The 25314-nt window shown below is 50.3% G+C and overlaps 2 protein-coding genes across 6 annotated transcripts in view; both read right to left on the minus strand.

The window, feature by feature from the left end:
* Positions 1-3445: 3445 nt before the first annotated feature.
* PYGO2 (pygopus family PHD finger 2) lies at positions 3446-8550 on the minus strand. Its single transcript, XM_061605885.1, has 3 exons — positions 8180-8550; positions 6564-6613; positions 3446-5556 (listed from the first exon to the last, which is right to left on the minus strand). The coding sequence occupies exons 1-3, from the start codon at positions 8313-8315 to the stop codon at positions 4465-4467; spliced, it is 1278 nt and encodes a 425-aa protein (XP_061461869.1). The 5' UTR covers positions 8316-8550; the 3' UTR covers positions 3446-4464.
* Positions 8551-11400: 2850 nt separating this feature from the next.
* The window catches only part of SHC1 (SHC adaptor protein 1), a 48958-nt gene continuing 35044 nt past the window's right edge, over positions 11401-25314 (minus strand). For all 5 annotated transcript variants that reach the window (XM_061606732.1, XM_061606734.1, XM_061606733.1 and 2 more), the window contains 9 exons: positions 23001-23120; positions 22267-22320; positions 21069-21120; positions 19565-19691; positions 17463-17634; positions 16187-16247; positions 15482-15622; positions 14456-14706; positions 11401-13025 (listed from right to left, as the gene is read on the minus strand). In XM_061606732.1, the coding sequence (XP_061462716.1) occupies positions 12897-13025; positions 14456-14706; positions 15482-15622; positions 16187-16247; positions 17463-17634; positions 19565-19691; positions 21069-21120; positions 22267-22320; positions 23001-23120 (1107 nt within the window). In that variant the 3' untranslated portion in view covers positions 11401-12896. The remainder of the gene's footprint in view (positions 13026-14455; positions 14707-15481; positions 15623-16186; positions 16248-17462; positions 17635-19564; positions 19692-21068; positions 21121-22266; positions 22321-23000; positions 23121-25314) is intronic.

Consider the following 25314-nt stretch of genomic DNA (forward strand, 5'->3'; position numbering starts at 1 on the left):
CCAGGGCAGGGATCTGAGTTAAGCATGTGAGCCCCCTAACTTGGGGGGGGGTCATGAGGGAGGAGAGGCCAGGAATGGAAAGGAGGGAGTTTTGGAGAGAGAGGAGTGGGATCCCCCATAAGATCAGCCTTCCTGAGGCTTTGTGGGGGTGCAGAGGTGTGTGCCCCCCCAGACACGCACATTCATCCATCTAGGGCCTCCTAGGAGGTAGGCATGACTAAGCTGAGCAAGAGGAGAGACAGCAACAGCTGAGTGCAGGAGGGGGGGGCAGACTCCTGCCTGCCTGCCTGGGAGCACTTTGGAAGGACTCACTGCACATCGCTCCCTCCCTCTCTCCAGCCTGATCTCACTGGCAGAGCACCTGCTTTGTATGCAGGAGGTGCCAAGTTCAGTCCCCAGTGATATCTCCAGGTAGGGGTCGGAGAGATTCCCTGCCTGAAAAACCCCAGAGGGCTGCTGCCAGTCAGCATAGACAATACTCATCTAGATGGACCAATAGCCTCACTCAGGATAAGGCAGTGTCCTACGCTCCCCTTCCAGGCCGGCTGCCGAAGAATTCTGTGCAACGCCAAAGAACACAAACACACACGTGTATTTAAAAGGTTTTCTTAAAAGACGTTTTGTTTTAATATATTTTAAAGTCTGTTTTGATGGTGTTTTAGAGTGTTTGCCGACCTGGGCTCCGGGGGAGGGGGGGGAGGACAGGATAGAAATTAAATAAACAATTTAAAAATGTAGGGAATAGGGGGCATGTAGAGCTCACCAACTCTCTAGGAGCAGGGGTTCCCAAAAGGTTTTTTCCCCACTTGAAGATTGCTGGGGGCCTTGACCACTCAATGGAAAGTTCTGCCTGTTGCAGCAATTGTAACGCACAACGCCAGATTCACTGTATGGTTTTTAATTGTATTTCATTGCCTCTTATTTCTGATATTGTATATATTTATTTATTTACATGAAACACAATATAAGAAATGTAAAAGCAGTCTGCGACTGTGTTGGAATTGCTTTTTAATATGCTCTTAAACTTTCTTTTTTAAAATGTTTTTAATCTTAGATGTTTTGATAACTTCTTTAATGTTTTGTTTTGTCGTGCTTTTAAGTTTGTTTTTATGGTGTTTTAATGTTTTTAGAGCTTTTGTTTGCCGCCCTGGGCTCCTGCCGGGAGGAAGGGCGGGATATAAATCAAATAATAATAGTAATAAAAATAATTTAAAAATAGTTAAAAATTGATGTGAACATTTAATGCAAGACGTGCCACAGGCCACCTGAATGAAGCTCACAGATCGCTGGTACTCCACGGACCCCGGCCTGCTCTAGAGCTCAGGGTAACCCGCCATCTTATCTAGACCATAAAAACAGTTCTGTCCTCTTTCCTTACGTGATTGGGATTTCCCTGTAAAAGCACTGCAGGCAGGCAGCAAAACCAAGGGCAGAGACTGCTGCCTTCAGATTCCCAAGTCCCTTGCCAGCCTTTTCCCTGGCCCCTTTGAGCAGCCTGGGCCTGTTCTTGGCAGCTCAGCTAAGCGGACCTGGCACCAGGGGCTTGTTTGTGGAGCAACCGCAGCCAAAAGGAGCGTTTTGAAAGGAAGCACAGGGTGCAGAGGTGCCACTTTGTCAAGGAACTGAACGTCAACAAAAAAAGAGAAACAGAAATGCCATGGGGGGGGCTTGAGTGGACTCTGCTGTTCTTTCAAGCCTTGCATAGTCCAACAGGGCAGCAGGCATTTTTTTGTGGCTTTGGCACCGGGGACTTCGCCAGCAAGTTTGGAGCAGAAAAACAGAGCGCTGGAGGGAAGGTCTGGTTTTTGACTGTTGTGCGATTATGCCAACTCCTGCTGGTTCAGAACAACTGTCCATCTGGTCTGGCATCCTGTTCCCTACAGTAAAGCTGCCTTCTACCAAGTCCAGGGGCTCCCAAATGGAGGTCCATCTGCCATCCATTTCCCCTGGGCCAGTGCGTACACCCAAGACCAAGCCCTGGAGTCTGCGTACAAAACCAAAGAGTGGCTAGTGGTCTATCTAGCTCAGTATTGCCTACACTGACTGGCAGTGGCTCTCCAGGGTTTCAAAGGGGTCCTTCCCCAGCCCCACCTGGGAGGAGGGGATGCTGGGCACTGAAGCTAGGACATAGCCTACTAATGTCAACCCTAACTGGCAGCAGCAACTCTCAAGGACTTCAGATCGGAGGTCTTTCCCAGCCCTGACTGAAGCTGGGGAACCTACAGTCCTTCCAGAGATATTCCCAGAAAGCCCACAAGCAGGCCTTGAAGCCAATAGCTTTCTTCTGTTGTTCTTAGCGTGTGATATTCAGAGGTAGACTGCTGCCGATCCTGGAGGTTCCATATAGCTGTCATGACCACAACCATCAGGATGGTCTGGCAATGCTGGTCATATGCAGCTCAGAATCGCAGCATGGAAGGATATAAAAGGAACAGATGGTACAATGCACATGCTGTTGGTTCCACAATGGCTATGCGCTACCTCAGGGGTGGGGAATCTTTTTGGCTCCGCCTGGCAGGCCAAATTTGACAGGCGGGTGGGTCCACCTGTTACTCACCGACATCACAAATGACATCAGGGCTTTTGGTCCTTTGACGTCAGGACTTCTTCACAGCACGGAGCAGGCAGCAATGTGCTAAAATGGAAGGACTGCCTTCAAGTCGATTCTAGACTTATGGGCGACCCTACAAACAGGGTTTTCATGGTAAAAGGTATTTCAGAGGGGGTTTACCATTGCCTCCCTCTGAGGCTGAGAGGCAGTGACTGGCCCAAGGTCACCCAATGAGCTTCATGGCTGGATGGGGATTCGAACCTGGGTCTCCCAGGTCATAGTCCAGCACCTTAACCACTACACCACACTGGCGCCCCCCCCCCTTTCATTTCAGCCTGTGCGGTGAAACAGCTGCTGGAAATGAAGGAGAGGATGTTCTTCTCCCCGCTCAACTATTACAACCCAACGGAGACACCCGATGAAGCTGTAGACTGAGGACAGACAAAAAAACCCAACGACTTCTTCACACAGCACATACTTCAACTGTGGAACCTACCGCCACAAGAGGTAGCGGTGCCCACTCGGACAGCTTTAAAGGAGGATTAGAGAAAATCAGGGAGGAGAAAGCACTCGGAGGCTACGAGCTGTGACGGCTACATTCAACCTCTACTTTCAGATGCAGTAAGCTTCTGAGTGCCAGTTGTGGGGAATCAGGAGTGGGGAGAGCAGCTGTTGCGCTCAGGCCCCGCTTGCGGGCTTCCAGAAGAGGCATCTGTTTGGCCACTGCGAGAATAGGAGGCTGGACTAGATGGGCCCCCTTGGGCCTCATCCAGCAGCCAGGGCTCTTCTGATGTTTAAGCACAGCTCAACAATGCATCCTTACATAAATGTATGAGCAAAGAGATCATTGCTACCCCTGCCCCCACCCAGCTTTCAAATTTTAAACTGTAACAGCACAGTACAAAATTTGTCTTTTAATATTTTCACATAAAAACAAAAAAAAGGAAGTTGTGCGTGTGCGCGTGTATGGACCCAGCGACACCTCCTCGCTCCTCCCAAATTCTCTTCCCATCAAAAGTTCCGGCAGGATAAAACAGAATTAAAAGAAAAAAGAAATTATCAAAACACATCAGTAACCACTTGACCAAACCACACACGCAAAAAACCCCCACACATACAAAAGTCAGGAGCAAAAGGAAGTCATTGGTTTTTCTGGTCACTGGTAAGAAAAAAAAATGTCCAGGTTTTTTTCCCCCCTCCCTGGCATGGCTCTCTTTGAATGCCCATTGACGTGGGAAAAGGTTTTGGGCAGGATTCGTCTGCTCTTCCGGTTCTCTAGAGCACAGGATCCTCAAAACTTCACACACATGCCCAGTGGTCCAAGCTTTGGCAGGCAAGAGTTCAAAAGAGTGGGAGATAAGAGGCTGAACCTACGCCAATGGGACCCATGCTGCGTTCACAGGAATGGCGGTCCTCTTCCATGGAGTCATCACTGGAGGAGAAAAGCTAGACTCACTGGTCCAAACCGTGGTAGTAACCACTCTCTGATTTATGCTAAACTGCCCCAGTGCTGGGCAAAATATTACATCTGCTGGCTGAGACTGGCCGTTCTGCTGCTTTGAACCACAGTAGCAGTCTGTCAACAAAGGGCAGGAGGAAGAGATGGAGAAGGAACGCTGTGAGGTCTGGGGTGAGGGAATAAACAGCCCCAGGTTTCTGAAGGTGACGAGGATTCTAAAGAGATGATCAAGGACTCCATACTCCCTTCCACCACGTGGTTCACGACCGGGAGGCTCTGAAAATCTACCACCCGTGTCCCTTGGACCAATGCCCACACCCGTGTGCGAGACCTGGAGTCCACGAATGAAACCAAAGAGAGTCTAGTGGTACAGAACACAGACGCTGCCACCCCTGGTGCCTACGAGTTCAGAGGAGGCAGCCACAGGGGCTCATGATAGCCGGCCCGCACCCAGTCAGCCATCGTTGGCGGCCACCAACTGCCCCATGCCCTCACGGATATAGACTGACTGGATCTCCTTGGTCTTCAGACAGAAGTCACAGGCCCAGACCGCAGACGCCTCGGTGGTCAGCAGCCCGTAAGCATTCTCTGTCATCCCTGTGCATTCCCGGTGGAACCACTTCTGACAGGAGGCCTCACACAGGATGGCGTCCTGGTCGTCGTTGACCTCGCTGCGGCAGGCCCCACAGGGGTACACCAGACCAGGTGGTGGCTGGTGACCAGAGTTGCCAGAGGCCTTGCTGGAGGGAGGAAGGCTGTTGGCCTCCGGCGTGCCCGCACCGCCGTGCCCCCCGCTGTTGGGGGCGAAGGTGGGCTGGGTGCCATTCACGGCTGCCGGCGATCCGGTGTGCTGCTCCTGGCTGAAGGTGCTAGGGGTGTTGAGGGGTTTGCCGCCGGCGCCCCCACCATTGTCTTCGCTGCTGGGGGGGAAGCCGGGGTCAGGCCCAGGAAAGGGGCTGGGGTTGGGGGGAAGGTTGGGGAGATTTTGGTTGGGGCGATGCATGGGCGACTGTCCAAACAGGTTGCCTGGCTGGCCAAATCGTTGTGCCATTGGGGGCCCCCCCGGGGGATTGAGTGCAGGCCCTGAGCCCATGTCCCCTCCGCGTGGGGGCTGCCCCATGGTTGGGGAGATCATGGGGCCAAAGCCTCCCATGGGGCCCTGCATCAGCTGTCCGCCAGGGGGGCTGAAGTTCTGTCCCAAGGGTTGGCCAAAGGGCTGGCCCCCAAAGCCCATCCCACCAGGTTGCACATACCCAGGGTTCTGGGGAGGCATGTTGAAGGCAGGGCCCATCTGGCTCGGTCCAAAAGGGGGCGGCTGCCTTCGCATGGGCTGCGGCCCTCCACCATAGCCAGGTGGAACCTGAGGCCCTATCGCCCCCTGCATGCGGAAGTTCCCAAAGGGGCCCGGGTTGCCGAGGAAAGGAGCAGAGGCGGAACCAACTTTGGGGGCCCCGAAGTCATCCTCAAAGGGGTTCGACGCCACCAGGTGGTCAACCATAGGCGTGGGCGGGGGAGCGAACTCCGAGAGGTGGGAATAGGCAGGGCCCTGCAAGGGAAAAAAGCACCATACAGTTAACAGCAGGGAAGCCCCTCTTGTAGGAGTAGGGTGCATATCAAACCAATCTACGTTTTACTTCCAAAGAAGTGGCAGAATTCCGGACTGCTCTGGACAGAGGTCATATTTTTGAAACATCCCCATCGTCCAGGAAGCTGAGTGACGCGGGTAACCATAACGACAAAGGGCATCAGTTTAACAAAGTTAATTCTGAATGTCTGCTGTTGTTACTGCAACTTGAAGACGGTTACAAATTGTGCCTTTTATCACACAAAAGAAAACGCTCCCTCTCCAATTGACTGAAGCATTAGAAATTGTACACAACAAAGCAGCAAGCAGGTAGGATTTGGGAGAAGGAGGAGGAAGATCCAGAAATCTTATTTGAAAGAAAATTAAAACAGCAAGCAAACGAACGAAAGATGGGAGTCGATAAAAAGACTCAGAAGCTTTTTTGCAGAGGCGTATTAATATCGATTTATACATGGTATTTGCGCACACACAGTAGCCACGTGACCGGATCTTCCCATATGAGTCTGAACTCTGAGATCATCGGGGGAGGCCCATCTCTCAGCCCTGCCACCCTCACAGGCACGTCTGGTGGGAACACAGGAAACAGCCTTCTCGGTGGCTGCCCCCAGGCTCTGGAACTCCCTTCCTAGGCAGGTTAGACTGGCTCCCTCCCCGTTGTCCTTCCATCGGCAGATGAACGCTTTCCTATTCCAACAGGCTTTTTGGAATTAACTGCAAGGACTATTAATAGGGTGCTGTTTTACTGATTTTTATTTTGTGGTTTTTTTTAATTACTATGTTTTACATGGTTTTAGTTCTATAGATAGCTTAATTCCATTTTAATTATAATTTTCTGAATGTTGTACTTATATGCTTTTAGCTGCATTTAGTTTAATTTTTGCAAACTGCCTTGAGTCCCAACTCTGAGGAAAAGGTAGGATATAAATGAATAATATCAATAATGATAATAATGATGATGATAATAATACCTGTGTATTGGACTTGCGACGCTTCTTCTCGGGACTCTTCATCTGAAGGCCTAATCAGGACAGAAGGGAACACAGAAAGTGTCAGCAAAAGGCCAACCATAGCCGAATCCCAAGCCAGCCACCGCCTGAATATCTTTGTACATAGCCTTAGTAGACCACTTTAAAAGAAAACAAAAGTTGCTTGTGCATGTACAAACAACTACCCTAAGCATTTGCAAGTCAGAAAGCAGGAGTCACCTTCTGCAAGATTATTTCCTGCCTGGTTTATTTATTTATTAGAAAAGTATTTACGTAGTGCTCTCTTGCAAAAACATCAGGGTGGTGTAAAATAACATTAAAAACATTTAAACACAAAATAGTTGCTTAAGGGCCAAGGGAGAGGGAAGGAGAGAGCCTTAGGACAGACATAACTGATGGGATAAACCGGCACAGAATATTGCGAAAGTCCCTGGCTTTGAGGCATTTGGGAAGATTAGATAAAGAGAAAGGAGTAGGATGGGCTACCCATAACCTTGGTAGCTGGGACAGATAAAACTGCCTAGAGGCAGAATGCCTTTGTCTATATTTTACTTTGGAGGATGAAGGAGGGAAGAGTACAAATGGTATGAGAGGGATCGCTGCCTTCAGGTGCTGCTAAAGGACCTGGCTGACCACTGTGGAGAACTGGGTGGTAGATGAGATGTGCCCATATTCAGACTCTGCAGTTCTTATATTCTTCTGGATTAGAGAAATGTGCACATCTGTCAGGAGTTGCCACTACAGCTAAATGAAACCTCCAAGACTGTCACTTTGTGGGGTAGAGGAAACACTGGGCAATGCTGCTGCCTTCCTGCCCCCCTTGTGTGCTTTACTGGAGGCTTTAGGCTGCTGGCCTTCAGTCTGATCCAGCAGAAGTCATCTTACCTTAATCACGCTGACTAAAAAACTGCCCCCTCCTGCCCAATTTGCATGACTCATGAATAAGCTACTCGAAGCACGACTGGAAGCCCACCTGACTTCAATGCACACTGACTCCATAAAAACCAACTTAACCCCCATTGATTTCAACAGACCTACTCTTAGAAGGGCTAAGGGTTGCATCCAACAGAATTTTACTCAGAGCAGACTGGCTGCAATTAACAAACCTAAATTTAAGCCATGTCCGTTCACTTCAATGGACCCACTCTGACTAGGATTACGCACTGGATCCAACCCTAAGGGCAGCATTGAATGCAAGTCCTGCTCAGAGAAGGCCCCGTAGAAATGACTTGAGCCTAAATTAGCCATGCCTGTTAACTTCAGTGCGTCTACTCTGAGTAGGACTAGAATAGGATACATGCCAGTGAATGCAGGATGAGGCAATTAACAGACATGGCTAATTTAGGCTCAAGCCATTTCGATGGCGCCTTCTCCGAGCAGGGCCTTTAACTTCAGTGGGTCTACTCTGAGGCGGCTAGAATGGGATCCAACCCAACATGAACTTTTTTTAAAAAAAGAAGGAAAATTAAATATAACAGGAAAAAGGGGGGGAAGGAGGGCAACCACAGCCAGACCTCCCCCATTAGCAGCCCGCTCTCCCGTCACTCATGTACTCCATCTCCATGACAACCCCTTCCCCCGCCTCCTTCGGCCCTTACCGGCCTTGCCCTGCTTGCGGCCTGGCCCCGTGGAGATGCTGCCTGGCGGCGGACCTGGAGCAGGCGGCGGTCCCACTGGAGCAGGCGGAGCTGGGCCCACTCCCCCCTCCAGCTTGTCGGGGTGAGGGGCCGCCATAAGAGGGGAAAGAAAGGGGGGGAAAGGGGGAGGGGAAGGGAGAATGGGGTGGGGGAGGGCAGCTACGCGAGCCGGAGAGGCCCTGCGCGCGCCATCGCGACGGGAACAGGAAGCGGAAGCCCATAGAGAGGACAAGGCGACGGAGAAGAAGGACGCGCCTAGGGTTCAGCGGGCTCTTTGGTGACACGAAAGCCCGGAAGACTTGCGTTTAAACGGGCAATAGAGGCGGAAGTGACGACAAGGACTGTGATAGGGAAATCACTCTGATTTTCTCTCTATGGCTTAAGTAAGAAGGCCCCGGACACAGGAGTAGAATGGGATGTACCATTTCGTCAGCAGGAGGGGACGGAGAGAAGCTGAAGTTATCGCAATAGTCCTCACTTGAATGAGACAGCTTACAGGCTAAGTCCACAGCTTTTTGCTGGATTGTATTTTTTTAAAGAACGGGTGACACACATTCTCTGTCCCCCCCCCAACCCCGTGGAGCATTCCTAAACAGACAGCGAAGGACAGGCTTATCCATGACACGAGTTAGCCAATCAACATAAAGGAATGAAAGTTTAGTAGCCAATGAAATTCAACGCCTGCCTTATGGCACCATGGGAGTTGTAGGAGACGGGTCCTTCGGTGCTGGGGATGAGCAGTAGCTAGGTTAGTGTTGGGAAGGCATCTATTGTGTGCTCGCTTGCCTAATAGCTCCTATCCGGCAAGCAGAGGCTGGGATCAGGTTTAATAACAATGTATAAAGATGCTCCGTGGCGCAGAGTGGTAAGCGGCAGTAACGCAGCCGAAGCTCTGCTCATGGCCAGAGTTCGATTCTAACGAAAGGAGGAAATCGAATCTCCGGTAAAAGGGGTCGAGGTCCACTCAGCCTTCCATCCATCCCTGGTCAGTAAAATGAGTACCTGGCATACGCTGGGGGGTAAAGAAAGGCCAGGGATGGAACTGGCAATCCCACCCCATATATACGGTCTGCCTAGTAAACGTTGCAAGGTAAGATGTCACCCTAAGAGTCAGAAATGACTCGCTCTACAAGTGCGGGGACATCTTTACCTTTTCTAAAGCATTAAAGTATAAACTTTAAAAATGCAGGATTCTTGAAGCCCGAAACGCTCTGCTGCTTCTCTCACAAGAGACCCCTGTTGCACTTTCCCAGCCATAGTACTAGAAGGGGGTTGTGTCCAATATTTTATGCAAATACCGAATCTGATTTAGGGGGGCAGTGCTTTAAACTTAAGCTTATTTTATAAAACTGCTGTTTGCAAAATATCTTGGCTGAAGGGACTGCTGGTTTGTTGTAAAGCGATTAAAAGAAATGTTTCACAGAACTCAAAAATGTGGACTTTATGCTTACAGCATGTTTGACTTATTTAAACCATTAAAAGGAAAAAAAAAACCCCACACACTTAAAGCTATCAAACCAAAAAAATCTTAATCTGTAGTCCCACAAACACATCCTATAATATGCAAGTCCCCTTGAACTGAAAGCTCACCTTTGCACAAGGGAGGGGCCCAGGTTTTTAAGAAAGCTGTTTGTTTTGGATGATGCAGGCAGCATCTCAGAGGGAATTACCCCTACCAAGGAGCTGCTTGCCTCTCAATATTCATAATCAATTGTTATTTTCAAAAACTAACTACCAAGCAATTTTTTAAAAGTTTTTAAATACATCAGTCTGATAGATTAACATGTGAGGCCGCTGCAGCCCTATTATTTCACTTATTTAAAAATGAAGAATTCTGTGAGAATATTAATGTCACAAAGAATTGCAGCGATACCATTCAGTCCAGTAAAAGGCAATTCTAAAAACAAATGCAAGCTTCCAAGTTACAAAGAATTCTGCACTGACCAAAAGGATGCAATGCCTCAGAAAGGAGTTCTATAACCAGCCCTGAAAGTTAATGCAAGGATGGGGAACCGGCTGTCCTCCAGATGTTGTTGGACTCCCACCTCAAAAGCATGTTCCCTTACAAAAGGACTCCAGCTCAGTGGCAGAGCACATGCTTTGCCTGCCACTCCCAGGTTCTCTCCCTGGCATCCCCAGGGAGGACTAGGAAAGTCCTGTCTAAAACCCCTGGACAGCTGGTACCAGTTAGTGAGGAATAGCCCTCTCTTGATGTTGTTGGATTCCAGCAGTCCCAGCCAACAATAGTCAAAGGATGGTGGGAATCGCAGTTCATCAACACCGGCTTCCTATATTCCTAAGAACCAGATGTGACAGGGACCAAGGGATTGCTTTGCGTTCGGGTGGGGAAATCTGTGGGCCCTCCACATGGTGCTGGACTACATCGTAACAGCATTACATCCAGAGGCTAATATTACCTAACTGAGCCACACCCTCCATCAGGACTGTCTACCTTGGGGCTGGGGGCCCTGTGGCCCTCCAGATGTTACTGGACCCGCAACATCCTTGACCATTGGCTGATGAGTCCAATCAGGAGGGCAACAAGGATGATCAGGGGACTGGAAACAAAGCCCTATGAGGAGAGACTGAAAGAACTGGGCATGTTTAGCCTGGAGAAGACTGAGGGGAGATAGGATAGCACTCTTCAAGTACATGAAAGGTTGCCACACAGAGGAGAGCCAAGATCTCTTCTCGATCTTCCCAGAGTGCAGGACACGGAATAATGGGCTCAAGTTGCAGGAAGCCAGATTTCAACTGGACAGCAGGAAAAACTTCCTGTTAGAGCCATACAATGGAACCAATTACCTAGAGAGGTAGTGGGCTCTCCGACACTGGAGGCATTCAAGAGGCAGCTGGACAGCCATCCGTTGGGAATGCTTTGATTTGGATTCCTGCATTGAGCAGGGGGTTGGACTTGATGGCCTTATAGGCCAACTCTACAATTCTATGAAGAACATAGTTAAATTACAACTCCCAGTGTCCTTGACCATTGGCTGTGTTGGCCCAAGGGCTGATGGGAGTTGGAGTCCAACAATATATGAAGGGTCACAGATCTCCCATCTCTGACTTGCCAAGTCTCCCTGCAGATAACAAGCCAACTTCTCCCACCCCAACAACCCGTGTTGCTGCTGTGCCCCCAGCTCTGCCCCGGCCCGCGAAAAGGAGTTTCCAGCAGCCACAGCTTAAAGAAATACCAACTTTTAATCATCGTCATTGGGTTCCTTTGGTATAATCAAGATAAAATCAAACCAATAAAAAGTGTGCGAGTGTGTGTGTAGGATTGGGGAAGGTGGGGGGAGTGAAAATGAAGTCCCACAGAGTAGAGGGACAGGCACAGTGATAATGGGGGCATGGGGAGTGGGCTACACTTTGGCTTCTGGAGTATAACAATGTACATGCAACACTAACATTATCAAACTTATGTACAGACCTGGGAAAGAAAGGAGGGACCAGTGGGGGGGGGTGCAGACAGTGCTGCACAGAAACATGGCTTTCTTCTAACACCCCTCCCTTCAGCCCTCCACTTCCCTCCCTCCCTGGGACCTTTGGGTGGTCTGGAAAGCTTTGCCTCTCACCCCACCCCGAGATCGCCTCCTTGTGGAAGGTCTTCAAGAACAAGCATCCCGTAACTCCTGGAGGAGTTGCTAAAACTGTCCTTTCTGCTGGGGTGTGGGGAGGAACTGTAGTGTAGGGCATAGCCTGGAGCAAGCCTCCCCACTTCCCATAAGGCAGCTGAGCTCTTTGCCAATAGGCATGACAAAGGGGGGATTTGCAGGTCCTAGGGCCAGTGGTAGATGGAGAAGCGCAGGGAGAGAAGAGAAAAATAGCCTGCTTCTCACTCCCCCCTCCTCCTCCACCAAAACAGGCCACCAGAGCAAGAGGGATTTTGCATAAAATCTCAGACCTGTAAAAGGGTCAAGGCACACAGTTAATTAGTATGTAAAGTGAGGGAGGGTTACGTATCTGGGGATGGGGTGGCTTGCCCTCTTTTTTTGTGCTTTAAAAAGGGGGGGGGAGAAAGGCTATTGCTTCCCTCCCACCTCCCTTCTCTCCCTCCCAAAAGAAAAAAATATATACAGTTAGAGACTTTGGTTATCAGCTGAATCTGTTGAACAAAGATTCAATAGGTCACTGTGACACAGGAACAGACTTCTGCCCCACTGCTTGAAAGACTCAGCAGCAGACAGATGAGGTTACCTGATATGGGGGTGGGGAGCAGGCAGGTGAAATTTGGGGTTCTCCTGTGCCAGCAGCTGAGAAAGCTGTCGGCATGGAATTCAGCAAGGGTTGTGTGAAATCGAGACTCGAGTACCCTTGTAGAGGACTAGCGCCCTGCACAGCGAGGCAGGGCAGTGCTCCACCAGGGTTTTGGGGGGGGGAGAGAGAGTGAGTGAGTGACGACAAGTGAGGGGGTTGGTGTTACCAAAGGGGGGTTCTGGGGGGGGTCCAGCTCAGGGGGGCAAAAGGGAGACACTTTGGCAGAGATGGCAGGCCTCTTGCTGCACTGGAGGGCACCGGTAATGCCTGCTTAAGCAGTGACACAGGTGACCCGGGGGGGGGGGAGCAAAACACCCGTAAAAGGCAGGACAAGCCGAGGTTGAAGCAGCCAGAAGAGGCGAGGCGACAATCCAGGGGTGGGTGGAATAGGGTTAGGATGGTGTGTCTGGCCCGTTGCTTCTCACGATCTCCGCTCCACGGGCTGCTGCAAGCACAGCTCGCTGCCCGCCGAAATAATTGGCAACCGATTGTCCATGTGGTAGCTGATGAGGTGGCTGACACTCTCAAAGCGGTGGTCCTTCGTCCGGACCTGTACGGGGAAAAAAACTTTGGCTTTAAAAATTCTCGAGTACCAAAACGTATTGCACTTTTATTTGTTCCATCGATATCCTGCTTCTCCCTCCAAGGAGCTCAAAAAAGGTGGCACACACACAGGTCTCTCTCTCTTTCTCTCCCGCTCTAATGCAGCCTCAACAACTTTGACAGGTAGATCAGGTCAAGGGACCAGTGGCCTGAGGCCACCCAGAGAGTTCATGGACAAACAGGAATCCCTCACGAAACATTTTGGGGGACCAAGGGCACATTTTGAATTCTAAGCATGTGCTGTGGGCATCACCCCTCTAGATGTCTCTCTCCCAGGCAGACAGAAAGCATGCGTGTCAGATTAAAACAAATCATCTTGAATTGGTATAGTTTTACATGGGCTTTCCCTCCTGACACCCCTCCCCCAAAATACACTGGCTGTATACACACCACACATTTTTGAGCACACTGCTTCCCTCAAAGAATCCTGGGAACTATAGCTTGTTAATGTGCTAGGAATTGCAGCACTGTGAGCGGTAAACTATAGTTCCCAAGATTCTTCGGGGTAAAGTCATGTGCTTTAAATGTAAAGTGTGTATGAGCTGCTATCAAATTTAAGCTTATGTTGGTAGACTGCACAGTAATACACAGAGAGAGAGAGAGAGAGAGAGATCTGGTGCTTGCCAGCACCCCAAAAGCACTGATTCAAGGCACGGATCCTCCCTGGATTTTCATGATTTTTACCTAAGTCATAAAACACATATGTGGACACAGAGATAACCTATTGACAGTGGTTTTCAGGGGAGCAAATTTTATGAGAATCTGGTGGCGCTGGGGAAAGCTCAAGAGGCTAGGCCTCAAAGAGCAATTGTGCCCACAGGTGCCATATTGGCGGCTTTGGTTCTTAACCATTGTGCTGGAGGCTCTGGTATGTTTTTGGCCCCTACGCCTATGCCAGGGGCCGGCCTGGGAACACATGTGTCAAGGTTCTTTCCTGCTTCTGTTAGACCCCTTCCCAGACTAGCTTTACATCAGGAACAGGGCACCATGGGCCTGGCTCACAGAACTCTCTCTAGGCCACACCTCATCCCTAGCCACACCCCCTCTTGTCCCTGCTTCACACTCCCCACCTGCCTGCCTTTGTATTCACAGGTAGTGGCACTGCCTATGAGCCTCCTTCTCCTTAGCCTCAGCATTGCCCCTTGGAGAATTCAGCACGGAGGAGGAGGATGGAGACAAGCCTAGAATCAGTTGGCTCCAGCTCCACCTACTGTTGGGCTCCCTTCTTTCCGCCCTACCTGTCCCAAGAGGCACCAACCAGCACTGTATTGGACAAAGGAAGGATTGTGTGTGTGTGTGTGTGTGCGCACACGCTATTCTGTAATTCATGTTTGCTTTATGCCACCCACGCCCTGATCAACAAAAAAAGGGCCTTACCACTCCTTCAGGGTCAACGAGAAGCAGGTGCTTTGGCTGACCCCCCTGCAGCCCGGTCAGCACATACTGGCCCGGCGTGGTGGTGCTCTCCCGCACGAGGAAGTCCCCGTTGGCCTGCAGCAGCTTCTCGGCTTCTTTGCGGCTCATCCGGCCGTGATACCAGGGCTCCCGGCGCAGCTGCTCCTCCATGGAGGCCACCAACTGGGCCGGCGGAGCAGGGGGCGGCACCCGCAAAGCATCCTCAAATGGCTCTGGGGGAGGGAAAGAAGAGAGGCACTGGGTGAGAAATGTACGCTTGCCACGATGGCCAAGGGTGACGCTAAGGTCTAGAAACTTGCTTCCTTTTTCGTACAATGCCAGTAAGCTGTTATTTGTCGGGACCAATGACAAGCTAATAGGTGGCCAGAAGCAAAAACTACAGGAGAGCAGGAAAAAATATAATTTTATTCATCAAATTTTATTGATAGGGATTTATTCCCCCCCCCCCAAAATTAAGAAAATTCCAGAAAACTCGCATCATGGAGCACACCAAGCATTCCCCACAGACCCTCCACCTCAAAACTGTTACTGCAGCCTTGTAAATAAGCCCACAAAAGTAACAAACAGCCCCCCGCCACCCTCCAGTTATGGAATGCTCTCTCCGGAGAGGACTGCCTAGCACCAATCTTCAGCATTGGCAAACATGTTATGCAATTTTATTATTGTGTTCTTTTAGTTGGTTGTATATGTCTTTGGGACATTAGTGGAAAGCACTGTACGGATTTAACAAGCCTAAACCCAACCAGCCTGCAATAATAACAAGAACAGCCGCCGCCACCACCACCTATTTGGGGGTTGGGAGAACAGGGACGAAGGGGTATCTCACCACCAGCAACCCCCCTGCATTTTTATGCTGGGCTCTTCCACTGGCCTGTGTACTCAGCAACACAGAATTCCTGGTTGCCTGTGGTGACCGGGAGAGTGCTTAAGTGCAAGGTGGTTGTCACTGTGCCCGTGGGTTTCTTGCACCCTCCGTTTGACACTCACTCATGTCAAAGAGATCTCTCTGGATGCTGCCGTTGGTGGTGACACCCGGACCCCCCTGCCGTGCTTTCTCCAGGTTTTGCACGTTAACATAGGAAGGGTCGTCAAAGAGATCCGTGCGGATGGGTGGGCCCCGATCCCTTCCTACAAAGGAGAGCAGAACAGCATTAGGAAGGCCATGAGAAGGGCACACCAAGCAGAACTCTGGGGGCAGGCCCGTCTGATAGTAAATGGGATGGGACGCTCAGCAACTGGAGAAGAGCCAAGAGGACACTCCACGCTCAGAGACAGTATACCTGGGAAAACCTGAGTCTGCAGCTTTTGGCGAGAAACGAGAACACAGGAACGTTGGACGCTGCCTTATACTGAGTCAGATCCTTGGGTCCATCTAGCTCAGTACTGTTCACACTGACTGGCAGCAGCCATCCAGGGTTTCAGACTGGGGTCTTTCCCCAGCCCTACCCGGAGATGCCACTGGGGATTAAACCGGGGACCTTCTGCATGCAAGGCAGGTGCTCTGCGCTGAGCCACGGCCCTTCCCCATCACCAACCCCTGGCTACAAAGGGTTCCTCTTTCCAAGGGAAGGCAGGGGCACCTTCTGCATGCAAGGCAGGTGCTCTGCGCTGAGCCACGGCCCTTCCCCATCACCAACCCCTGGCTACAAAGGGTTCCTCTTTCCAAGGGAAGGCAGGGGCTTGGAGAGGTACCTTGTGCGGCGGTGTGCAGCTTCCTGGATTCGGAGTCCCCACCAGACGTCTGGCCAACAGGCTACAGGAAGAAAGGCAGGGAGTGAGGCATCGCGGCACAGGCTGGATTCTGGGGGCACAAGAGTTCTGCCAAAGCAAACTTCCAGGGCCCTGTTTCCTAAGCCCCATACGACCCACTCCGTTTTTATAGCTGAGAAACAAAAACTGGGAGGCCAGGGACTTGCTGTGGTTTAGCTACCCAGGTGCAGGTCAGGGGTGGGGAACCTGTGGCCTTCCAGATATTGTTGGTCTACTGCTCCCATCACCTCTGGCCGTGCTGGCTGAGGTTGACAGGAGTTAGAGTCCAGCAACATCTGGAGGGCCACAGGTTCCCCAACCGTGCTACAGATGAGGTGGGGATTCCAACCTGCAGTTATGGTGGAGAGAAATGATAATTCCAGACTCCCAAACCCAGCCATAACATCATCTGGTGGGTCAGACCAAAGTCCCATCCAGTCCACCATCCTGTTCTCACAGCGGCCAGCCAGATGCCCCCAACGGGAAGCCCGCAAGCAGCAACAGCAACTCCCTCCTCCTGTGGTTTCCAGCAGCTGATACTGACAGTGGAGGGAGATCACAGCCATCGTGGGTAGTAGCCACTGATAGCCTGCTCCTCCATGAATTTGTCTAATCCTCATTACTTTATTGTTTACAGTCAATGACCAGTCATACAAATACAAGTATTTAAATGCAGAAAGGCAAAAGAATTAGATATAAACAAATACAAAGACTGAATTATATAGCTGATATATAAACAAACTTTAAAAAATTAATAAAATAAAATCTAGTATACTAAAATTAAGATGCATTAACCCCATCTGTTTCCTTATAGTACATGCTAAGACACAAAATTTTGCCACTTTAAAAGTTATTTCATTTCTCAAATCTGAGAGAAGGAGGTATAATATGTGTCAGATCTACCTGGTAAATTTTTAAAAATTTTAATGCCCCATTAAAGCCATCCAAGTTTGTGACCATCGCTACCGCTTGTGGGAGTGAATTCCATAGTTTAGCCATGTGCTGTGCAAGGAAGTGCTTTCTTTCGTCTGACATGAATCTCCCAACCTTCAGCTTTGTGGGATGTCCCCACTGAGTTCTGGTATTGTGTAAAAGAGAAAAACTCCCCCCATCCGCCTTCTCCACACCATGCACATTTAAGCACTAGCCAGGTCACTGGTTGCCAGGAACTGCACGCAGGCAACTGAATGGGCTAGCAAAGAAGTGAAGGAGCACTGACCAGGGTAGCTCCCAGGTGATTGGGCGTCTGGGCCGCTGCAGCTCCATCCCTTAAGCGCATGTCCACCACGCCCCCCAGAGGGGGCTCCTTCCCAGGAAAGTCATTGTAGTACTGGTGATCAGGTAGCGGATCCTCCTCTTCGTCCCAAGCGGAGCCATCGAATCCAGCCATCCTTAAGGAAGAGGATAGAGGTGAGCACAAGAAAAGCCCTGCCGAAGCAGATGAAGGAAGGTGTCGTGACGCTGGGCACCCCTTTCCCCACAGCAGCCAATCAGATGCGTCACAGAGGGCAACCAACAAGGCACAAAGGCTATAGCCCTCCCTCGTTATCTGATCTCCAGCAGCAGGGATTAATAGAGACACTGCCTCTGAATGTGGAAAAAAAGGAGTTTCCTCTGTTAAAAGGCAAAGTCACAGCTCAGTGGGTATGGAAGCAGAGGATTCTGAGCATTTGAATCCCTGGTTCTGCTTGTGAATGTACACAGAAGGTCAGAAGGTCAACATATGTAGGAAGAGAGCAATAAACTGCAAAGCAGAGAAAACAAGCCAACAACACAAATAACGGCCTCAGCATGAGCCTGTCATTTCCTTCATCCTTGAAGTATCAACTTCTAGGTGCAACACTGCCCGCTATCTCCCTAACATGGTTGCCACAGCAATTTACTGATAACAGAATGAGGATCAAAGCAAATCCTTTGTTCTTGCCTTCGCTATTACTCATGCTGCAAATGAGTGAATTTGAGTTCTGTTACTTGAAGACCATAAAATGCCTGCGTCAGGGACTGGGAGGCAGAGTTTGCAGCAGATTTCAGGTCTCTGCTCTGCTCTCCAGTGCTATTCAAGTTCCGAATAAAGAGATCTGCTTCTGCGCAAAATTGCCTCAAAATGAATTCCTCCACATGGAACGGCACACGCTTTGCCTGCAGAAGGTCCCCAGCATCATCAGCTAAAACAGGAGTGGGACACCTTTTTCAGTCTGAGGGGGTCACATTCCCTGTCTGGGCAGCCTGTCAGGGGCCGCATGTCAGTAGTTAGCGAGGCCAGAGGCAAAAGCGTGGGAAGAGCCACAAATGCAAATTTTACCTTCGTACAGTAGGGTAGTTTCCTACACACACACTTATCTTCCAAGCACACAAGCAAGAGGCATTATCAGAGCTCAAGAACGCATTCCAGCCAGGCGTTAATATTCATAGAGGGGTGAGAAGCAGGGCCAGAGCGGGGCGTGGCTCGGAGAGAGTCCCAGAGCCGCTTAGAGAGAGGCCTGGAGGGCTGCATTCGGCCCTTGGGCCAGAGTTTCCCCATCCCTGAGTTAAATGCACAAGGCACAGGTGAAGGGGGGGGGGAATCCCTCCTAGAGAGTCTGGTGAGCCTTTACTGGCCAGTGCAGACAATACCACGAGATGCCATGGACTGAACCGGGGAATTTTTGTATGCAAAGCTGGTGATCTACATTTGCGCTTGCAGCTCTTTCCATTTACTTTCGGAGCTCCCCTTTTGCAGGATCAAGACGTTTGATGCCAGAGGGGGGAAATCTAAATGGCACCGCCCCCACCACGCAGACACACAAGTTCACACGGAGCACCATGCATTAGGGCAGGCATACGTGCATTTAATACATGATGCCCAATTCGCTCGGACACAAAAGCACCAGGATAGATGTGGGGAACCTGTGGCTCTCCAGTTGTTTGTCAACTACAGCTCCCGTCATCCCTGGCCATCATCGCTCGCTGAAACTGAACGCTGATGGGAGCTGTAGTTCAGTAACATATGGAGAGCCACAGGTTCCCCACACTGGTGTCAGAGAAACCCTCCAGACCCTACCGAAATCCAGACCTGTGAAACTCTAGGAAAGCCACAGGTGGATAGGTGCGGAGGGACAGGTGCTGGGGCAGCACCTACAGGCAGGGATGGGGGACTGTGTGGCCCTCCAGATGTTGCTGAACTACAACTCCCATTAGCCTCAGCCAGGGATGATGGGAGTTGAACAACATCAGAAGGGCCACAGGTTCCCCATCCCTGAGAGAAGACAGGGTGCTCAAAGAAAGGAAGGGAAAAGGTATTGGACTTCTCCCCGAGGGCTTGGTCAAACCGGCTTGCCTTACCTGTCATGAGGGGTGACAAGTTTGGGCGGATTCTTGAGGTATTGCTTGAAGCGCAGTTCGAAAGCCTGGCCAATGGTGCTGATCACGTCTTGCGCCAGCCCCTCTGGGCACTCCAAAATGTGGCAGGCTGTGTGTGTGTATGGAGAGAAAGAGAGAAATCACAGCCCAGAAGACTGCACGTCCCTGTTGTGTAGGGAATTCAAGACACACATCACACTGAATGCAACTCAGGGTTGGATCCAATGGTAGTCCTACTCAGAGAAGACCCACTGAATCATCGTAACTAACTTAGGCCCATTTGTTTTAATGGGTCTGCTCCAAGCAGAACTTAGCTGGATACCCCCCATGCTCTCCCACAAACTACAAATCACAGAGTTCCCACTGACATTTCCTACACACGAGGCAGGAGGCTCCAACAGGATGTGAAGAAGCGTAACATTCCCAGGTGCTGAGCTCCCAGGGACAGTTGGAACTAACACTGCAGGTATGATTTACAGGCTGTACGTTGCATGTAAGGAAAGTCTGTTTGTTCTCTGGTTTCTAACGAATGTAGGAGAAACTGGCCCCATATCCCAACAACAGAGAGCAGTGTAAGCACATTTGTGTATAAATTAATGCACACAGCGCCCCCTGCTGTCATGTCTGGCTACAAGTGCAAATCAGAGAGCCAGAAGTGTACAAAGTTTAAAGCAGGGATGGGGAATATCTGTGGGGCCATCCAGATGCTGTTGCCCTACAACTCCTATCAGCCCCCAGCCAGCATGGCCAATGGTCAGGAAATGATGGGAGTTGTAGTCCAGCAACATCTGGATGGCCAGAGATGTTCTCCACGGTTGATTTAAATCACGTGAACTAAATTGACTTTTTTAAAAAAACCAATCCTTTAGCTTTTCAAGGAACACAGGAAGGAGACTTATACCAAGTAAGGCCATTGGTCCATCTAGCTCAGTACTAACTACACAATTTCCAGCCCGTGGGCCTCATGTGGCACCCAACTGTCACTCGCATGATGTCACATGACTGTCAGGTGCAGGACAGGTAAAGCCAAGGATGAGAAGGAACAACTGGGAGCCTTGCGTGACTGGCGTTTGGTGCTGTCAGCTTTCAGAAGACAGAAGATCTGTGCCTGATGTCGACTGACATCCGGTGACTGATAGGTGGCCAACCCCACTTGCCACCCCATATGGTCCACGCTGATGGTGGGCACGTTTGGATCCCCCCCCCCCCCAGTCTATACTGACTGGCATCAGCTCTTCAGGGTTTCAAAACAGGCAAGAGTTGGTGCGTGTGTGGGAACTATATTGCAAGCTTGCAATGCTTCCAGGGATATTATATCTGGGGGCGCCTTTACCTTGTCTGAGGGCTGGGACCATGGGCTTTACTGTGGGTTTGGCCCTGGGGATTTGGGGGAAAGAGAGAGAGAGAGAGCACACTAACAGCAAAGAGCAGTAAGGGTAGCTGATGTGATCCCAGGAATCTTCTGACCTGACATGGAACATCTTACCTCTGTGGTTGACAGGGTCTTTGGCAACGTAGGCAACATACTCAGCCGTGTCCTGTGAAGATTGACAGACCCCTGATGAATGCCAGATTAAGAGAAGGCATCCCACACCTAGCCCACATTGGCACTATCACATGTATATTTATTCACTTATTTTATTTAATGACATCTATATATTGCTTGATTCTAATAAAACCTCAAAGCAGTTTACAAGAAACATTAAAATTATCAATACAAAAAACTATTAAAAACAAGGAATTAAAACATGAAAAAGATAACTAAAATTAACAGTAGACTATAAAGAGATTAAAAGACGGCAACATCTACGTTGCCGGCTTGAGCAGAACAGTTTTAAGCAGGCGCCAGAGAAAGGACAGCAAAGGCTGATGTCAACAGGCAGGGAGTTCCGAAGTGTAGGTGCTGCCACAACGAAGGGCCAATCTCTTACAAGTATTATGTGGCACCTGTAACGGTGTCAGTTCCGCAGATCGAAGTGGTTGACTGGGCACATATGGGGTAAGGCGATCCCGTAAGTAAACTGGTCTTGGGCTGTTAAGGGCTTCATAGCCCACCTTTTCCTCCCCACAAGATCAAGATAGTGCATATTACTCCCCCCCCGCCCTCGTTTATCTTCATAACAACCATGCAAGGTAGGCTAGAGCATGTGTCTCAAAGTCACCAAGTTTGCTTTGTGGCCAAGCAGGAATTCAAACCTAGGTCTCCCCAGACTTAGTTCCAATGGACTAACCGCTGCACTACACCGGCTCTCAGATTCCCCAACGCAGAGGGGGATGTTAAGGAGATCTCTGGATCCTGCCGGAGATGGGAAGGGAATAAGAGAGACTGCTACTGAAAGGTTCCAGCCACTGCGGTGTGGTGGAACAAATATAATTGGGGCTGCATGAATGTTAACATTCCGCAGCACACAAAGGTGGGATTCTATAATCTATAAATTAAGCAAACGGAGCAAATCTGCATAACTAATATAGCTCCTGCTAGTCATGGGAAGAGCCTATGCATGGCTCCACCTATTCAGACACCCCAAGCTAGAAACTTGGCATTTTGGTTTTTAAAAACGGAGATCCTTTGGAAATGAGTATTGCGCTCTTGCATTACAACAGTATATACACAGCCCTGCTTAGAGGGGAATGTAACCAAGCCTGAAACCATACACACGCACGCACCCCCTCTTGACACTCACCGGATCCCCTCCAGATGCAAAAGAAATCGACTGCATATGATGATTGGCAATGATCTAAACAGCAGAATGAAGGAGGGATAATCAGATGCAAGGTGCAGCAAGGGCACTTAACGAGCCCATGCCTATTCCCACCCACCTCCCCAAACTCTTATAGTGAGTCAGCCTCTCTTGGACTACCAAGATTTGGCGTACCAAATTTCAGCTCTCTAAGCCAGCCTTCCCCAATCTGGTGACTTTTGACTCCAACTCCCAGCAGCCACAGCCAGCACGGCTGATAGTCAGGGACGATGGGAGTTGTAATCCAGCAACTTCTGGAGGGCAACCAGGTTCTCCACCCCTGTCCCTCCAGACGTCGTCGGACTCCAGCTCCCATCAGCCCCAGCCAGCATTGACTGATGGTCAGGGATGATGGGAACTGTGGTTCAGCAACATGTGGAGGGCCGCCAGGTTCCCATCGCTACATTAGAAGAAGACAGAATTGTGATGGAGGTAGCTAGAGGCAGGAAAGCAAGTGATGCTGCTGGACTCCAATTCATATCGGCCTCAGCCAGCATGGGTGATGGTCACGGATGATGGGGGGTGCTGTCCAACAATAACTGGAGGGCCACAGGTTGAGGAAGACTGTCTACGCTATGTGAAGTATCCACAATTTTTGACACCCCTACCTGTTGCTGAGGTTCACACGTCTGCCCAAGATCGTAAGCCCTGCAGGGGGAGGGAAGAGATCTTCTCACCTGTTTACAGTCAGACGCCATCAGGTTGAGGCTGCTGGTGGAGATGGTGAGAGTGATCGGCATGCCGGCAAACTTCAAATTGCTCTTGCCGAGAATGGTGTTGAGCGAGCGGCCGCAGGGCTACCGAAAGGGAGAGACACCCCAAGAAAGTTAGGAACGGGAGAGGTTGGGAAGGCGGTGGCACTGGCCGGAGATGCTGGGGATCGAACCTGGGGCCTCTGGCACACAAACTCGACCACTAAAGTTGCGGCCTTTCCCCTAAAAACAAAGTAAGATCCCAGTCCTCAAGGTTCTGGCTCATTTGAACATAAGAAGCTGCCTTCTACTGAGTCAGAGCAGTGGGTTCACCCGCCTCCGCATTGCCTATGCTGAGTGGCAGCAGCTCATTTCAGACATGGGGCTCTCTCCCAGCCCTACCTGGAGATGCCAGTGGGGCTTGAACCTGGGGCTTCTGCATGCAAAGCAGGTGCCCTACCACTGAGCTACGGCCCTTCACTCAGAAATAAAGTAAGGTCTGTCCCCACGATTCCGGACAAAGGCTGCCCTAAAAAGAAAGCTGCCTGATGCAGAGTCAGAGCATTCGTTCATCTAGCATAGCATTGTCTAGACAATACTGAGGCAGATGGACCAACGGTCTGACTCGGTGTAAGGTGGCTTCCCGTGTTCCTAACGGACGAGTCCGGGAGGGGGATGCACAGCAGGAAGAGGAAAGAGAGAAGTGGGGAAGGGCAGAGAAGAACAAAAGGGAGATGAGCTGATTACTTCCCAACACCACACCACCCTGCATGCCCTCCACCTTCCTCCCTGTCCATTAGACGGACCGTTATGGTTATCTATTGATCAGCCTTGCCTGCGACGAGGCTTTATTGCAGCCACTCTGCATCCATTTCCCAGCGAGGGGCAGCCTTAGGAGGGAACGGTGGCCGGGGCTGGAGACCTCATGTCAAATGATGCGGACACACCCACGCTCCCCAAAAACCCAAACTGAAAAACGCACCAGGCTCTTGCCAGTGTGTGTGCGCACAGCCACACACAAAAACACACCATGTGTGTCTTGCACTCTGAGAACGTCGCTGCAAGTGCACAAGCTCAGTCGTGCAAATTGTATAAAACCTTCAACGGGTTTTAAAGCCCTCTGCGGCTTGATCTATCAAGATACTTGGTTTCTCTTGTCTTTTTTGGAGACAGCTGGTCTACCCCTTGAAATGCATTGGGGGTTTTTGGCAGCCAGGTCCACTCGCTGGAAAGCACACGTTTTCTTGTTGAGACTCTTGGCCCACCCACTGAAAAAAGCATGGGAATTTCCGATGCTTGATGTATCTATTGAAATGCATGGGAGTTTTTGGGAGAGTGTCCTGGTTTACCAGACCCTGAAATGCATTTGGCTTCCCTGTGGCCAGAGAGGCTGGTTCCTATTCAAACTGACTTTGTCCTTTTTTGGCTTCAGCTTCCCTCCCTTCCTCACCTTGACCTATCCTTGCTCGGGACCTCTGCACCTTCTACTCTACTAGCCTCAGCCACCAACAGGCCTCCTTGCTCCCTCAGAAGCCTCCATCTTTCCTCATGCGCTGCTCTTTGTACCTAGAACTGCTCCCCAGGACCCTTGCTGGATGCTGCCGTCTCTTTTTTAGAACCCTTTTCAACACTGTTTAAGCCCAGGATCAGGGAACCTCACATTCAGAGGGCAAATGCAGCTCTCCAGGCTTCTCTGTTGGGACTCTTCTCAGGCCACACCCTCTCACCACGCTCCCCTTGAGTGCTTCTGCCTGGCCAGAATGTGTCTGAGAACTGTCTTAAATGCCTCAACCTTAATCTAATTCTTCATTAGAAATGCCCTGGTGGATCAGGCCAAAGGGCCGTCTAGTCCAGCAGCCCATTTCCATATGGTGGCCAGTTCAAATCCTCCTGGGAAGCCCAGATGCAGAGCAACAGCTCTATTTTTCTTTGCCCCAGCCTCTGGCATTGAGGTAGACCTCCTCTGAACATGGAAGCCCCATTTGTTTTTCTAAGTCACTTTGAGTTCACCTTCCTGAAAAAAGCAAAATAGTAATATTATTATTTAGCCCATCATGGTTAAGAGCAATTTTCAGACCTGTCCTTCTCTAGGAATTTGCCTAATTCCCCTCTTCAAATTCGTCTAAGCCAGTGCTCACTGTATCTTGTAGCAGAGAGCTCTGTAAGCCAATTCTGCACTGTGCAAAGGACGACTTTCATCTGTCCTGAATCTACTGTCCCAGCGGAGCAGGGGTAAAACCTCAGGCCTGGGGGCCAAATGCAGACTTCCCAGCCTCTCTATACGGCCCACAGGTCTCTC

Source organism: Rhineura floridana, chromosome 22, assembly GCF_030035675.1.
Source record: "Rhineura floridana isolate rRhiFlo1 chromosome 22, rRhiFlo1.hap2, whole genome shotgun sequence".
Lineage (NCBI taxonomy): Eukaryota > Metazoa > Chordata > Lepidosauria > Squamata > Rhineuridae > Rhineura > Rhineura floridana.

What these genes read in the sequence shown, in the direction of transcription:
- PYGO2 (XM_061605885.1), bottom strand. Translation starts at nt 8,315, where the DNA reads ATGGCGGCCCCTCACCCCGACAAGCTGGAGGGGGGAGTGGGCCCAGCT. An exon ending in CCGCAAGCAGGGCAAGGCCG is followed by an intron (nt 6,614 to 8,179) that starts GTAAGGGCCGAA and finishes TGTCCTGATTAG; the next exon opens with GCCTTCAGATGAAGAGTCCC. An exon ending in GTCGCAAGTCCAATACACAG is followed by an intron (nt 5,557 to 6,563) that starts GTATTATTATCA and finishes TTTCCCTTGCAG; the next exon opens with GGCCCTGCCTATTCCCACCT.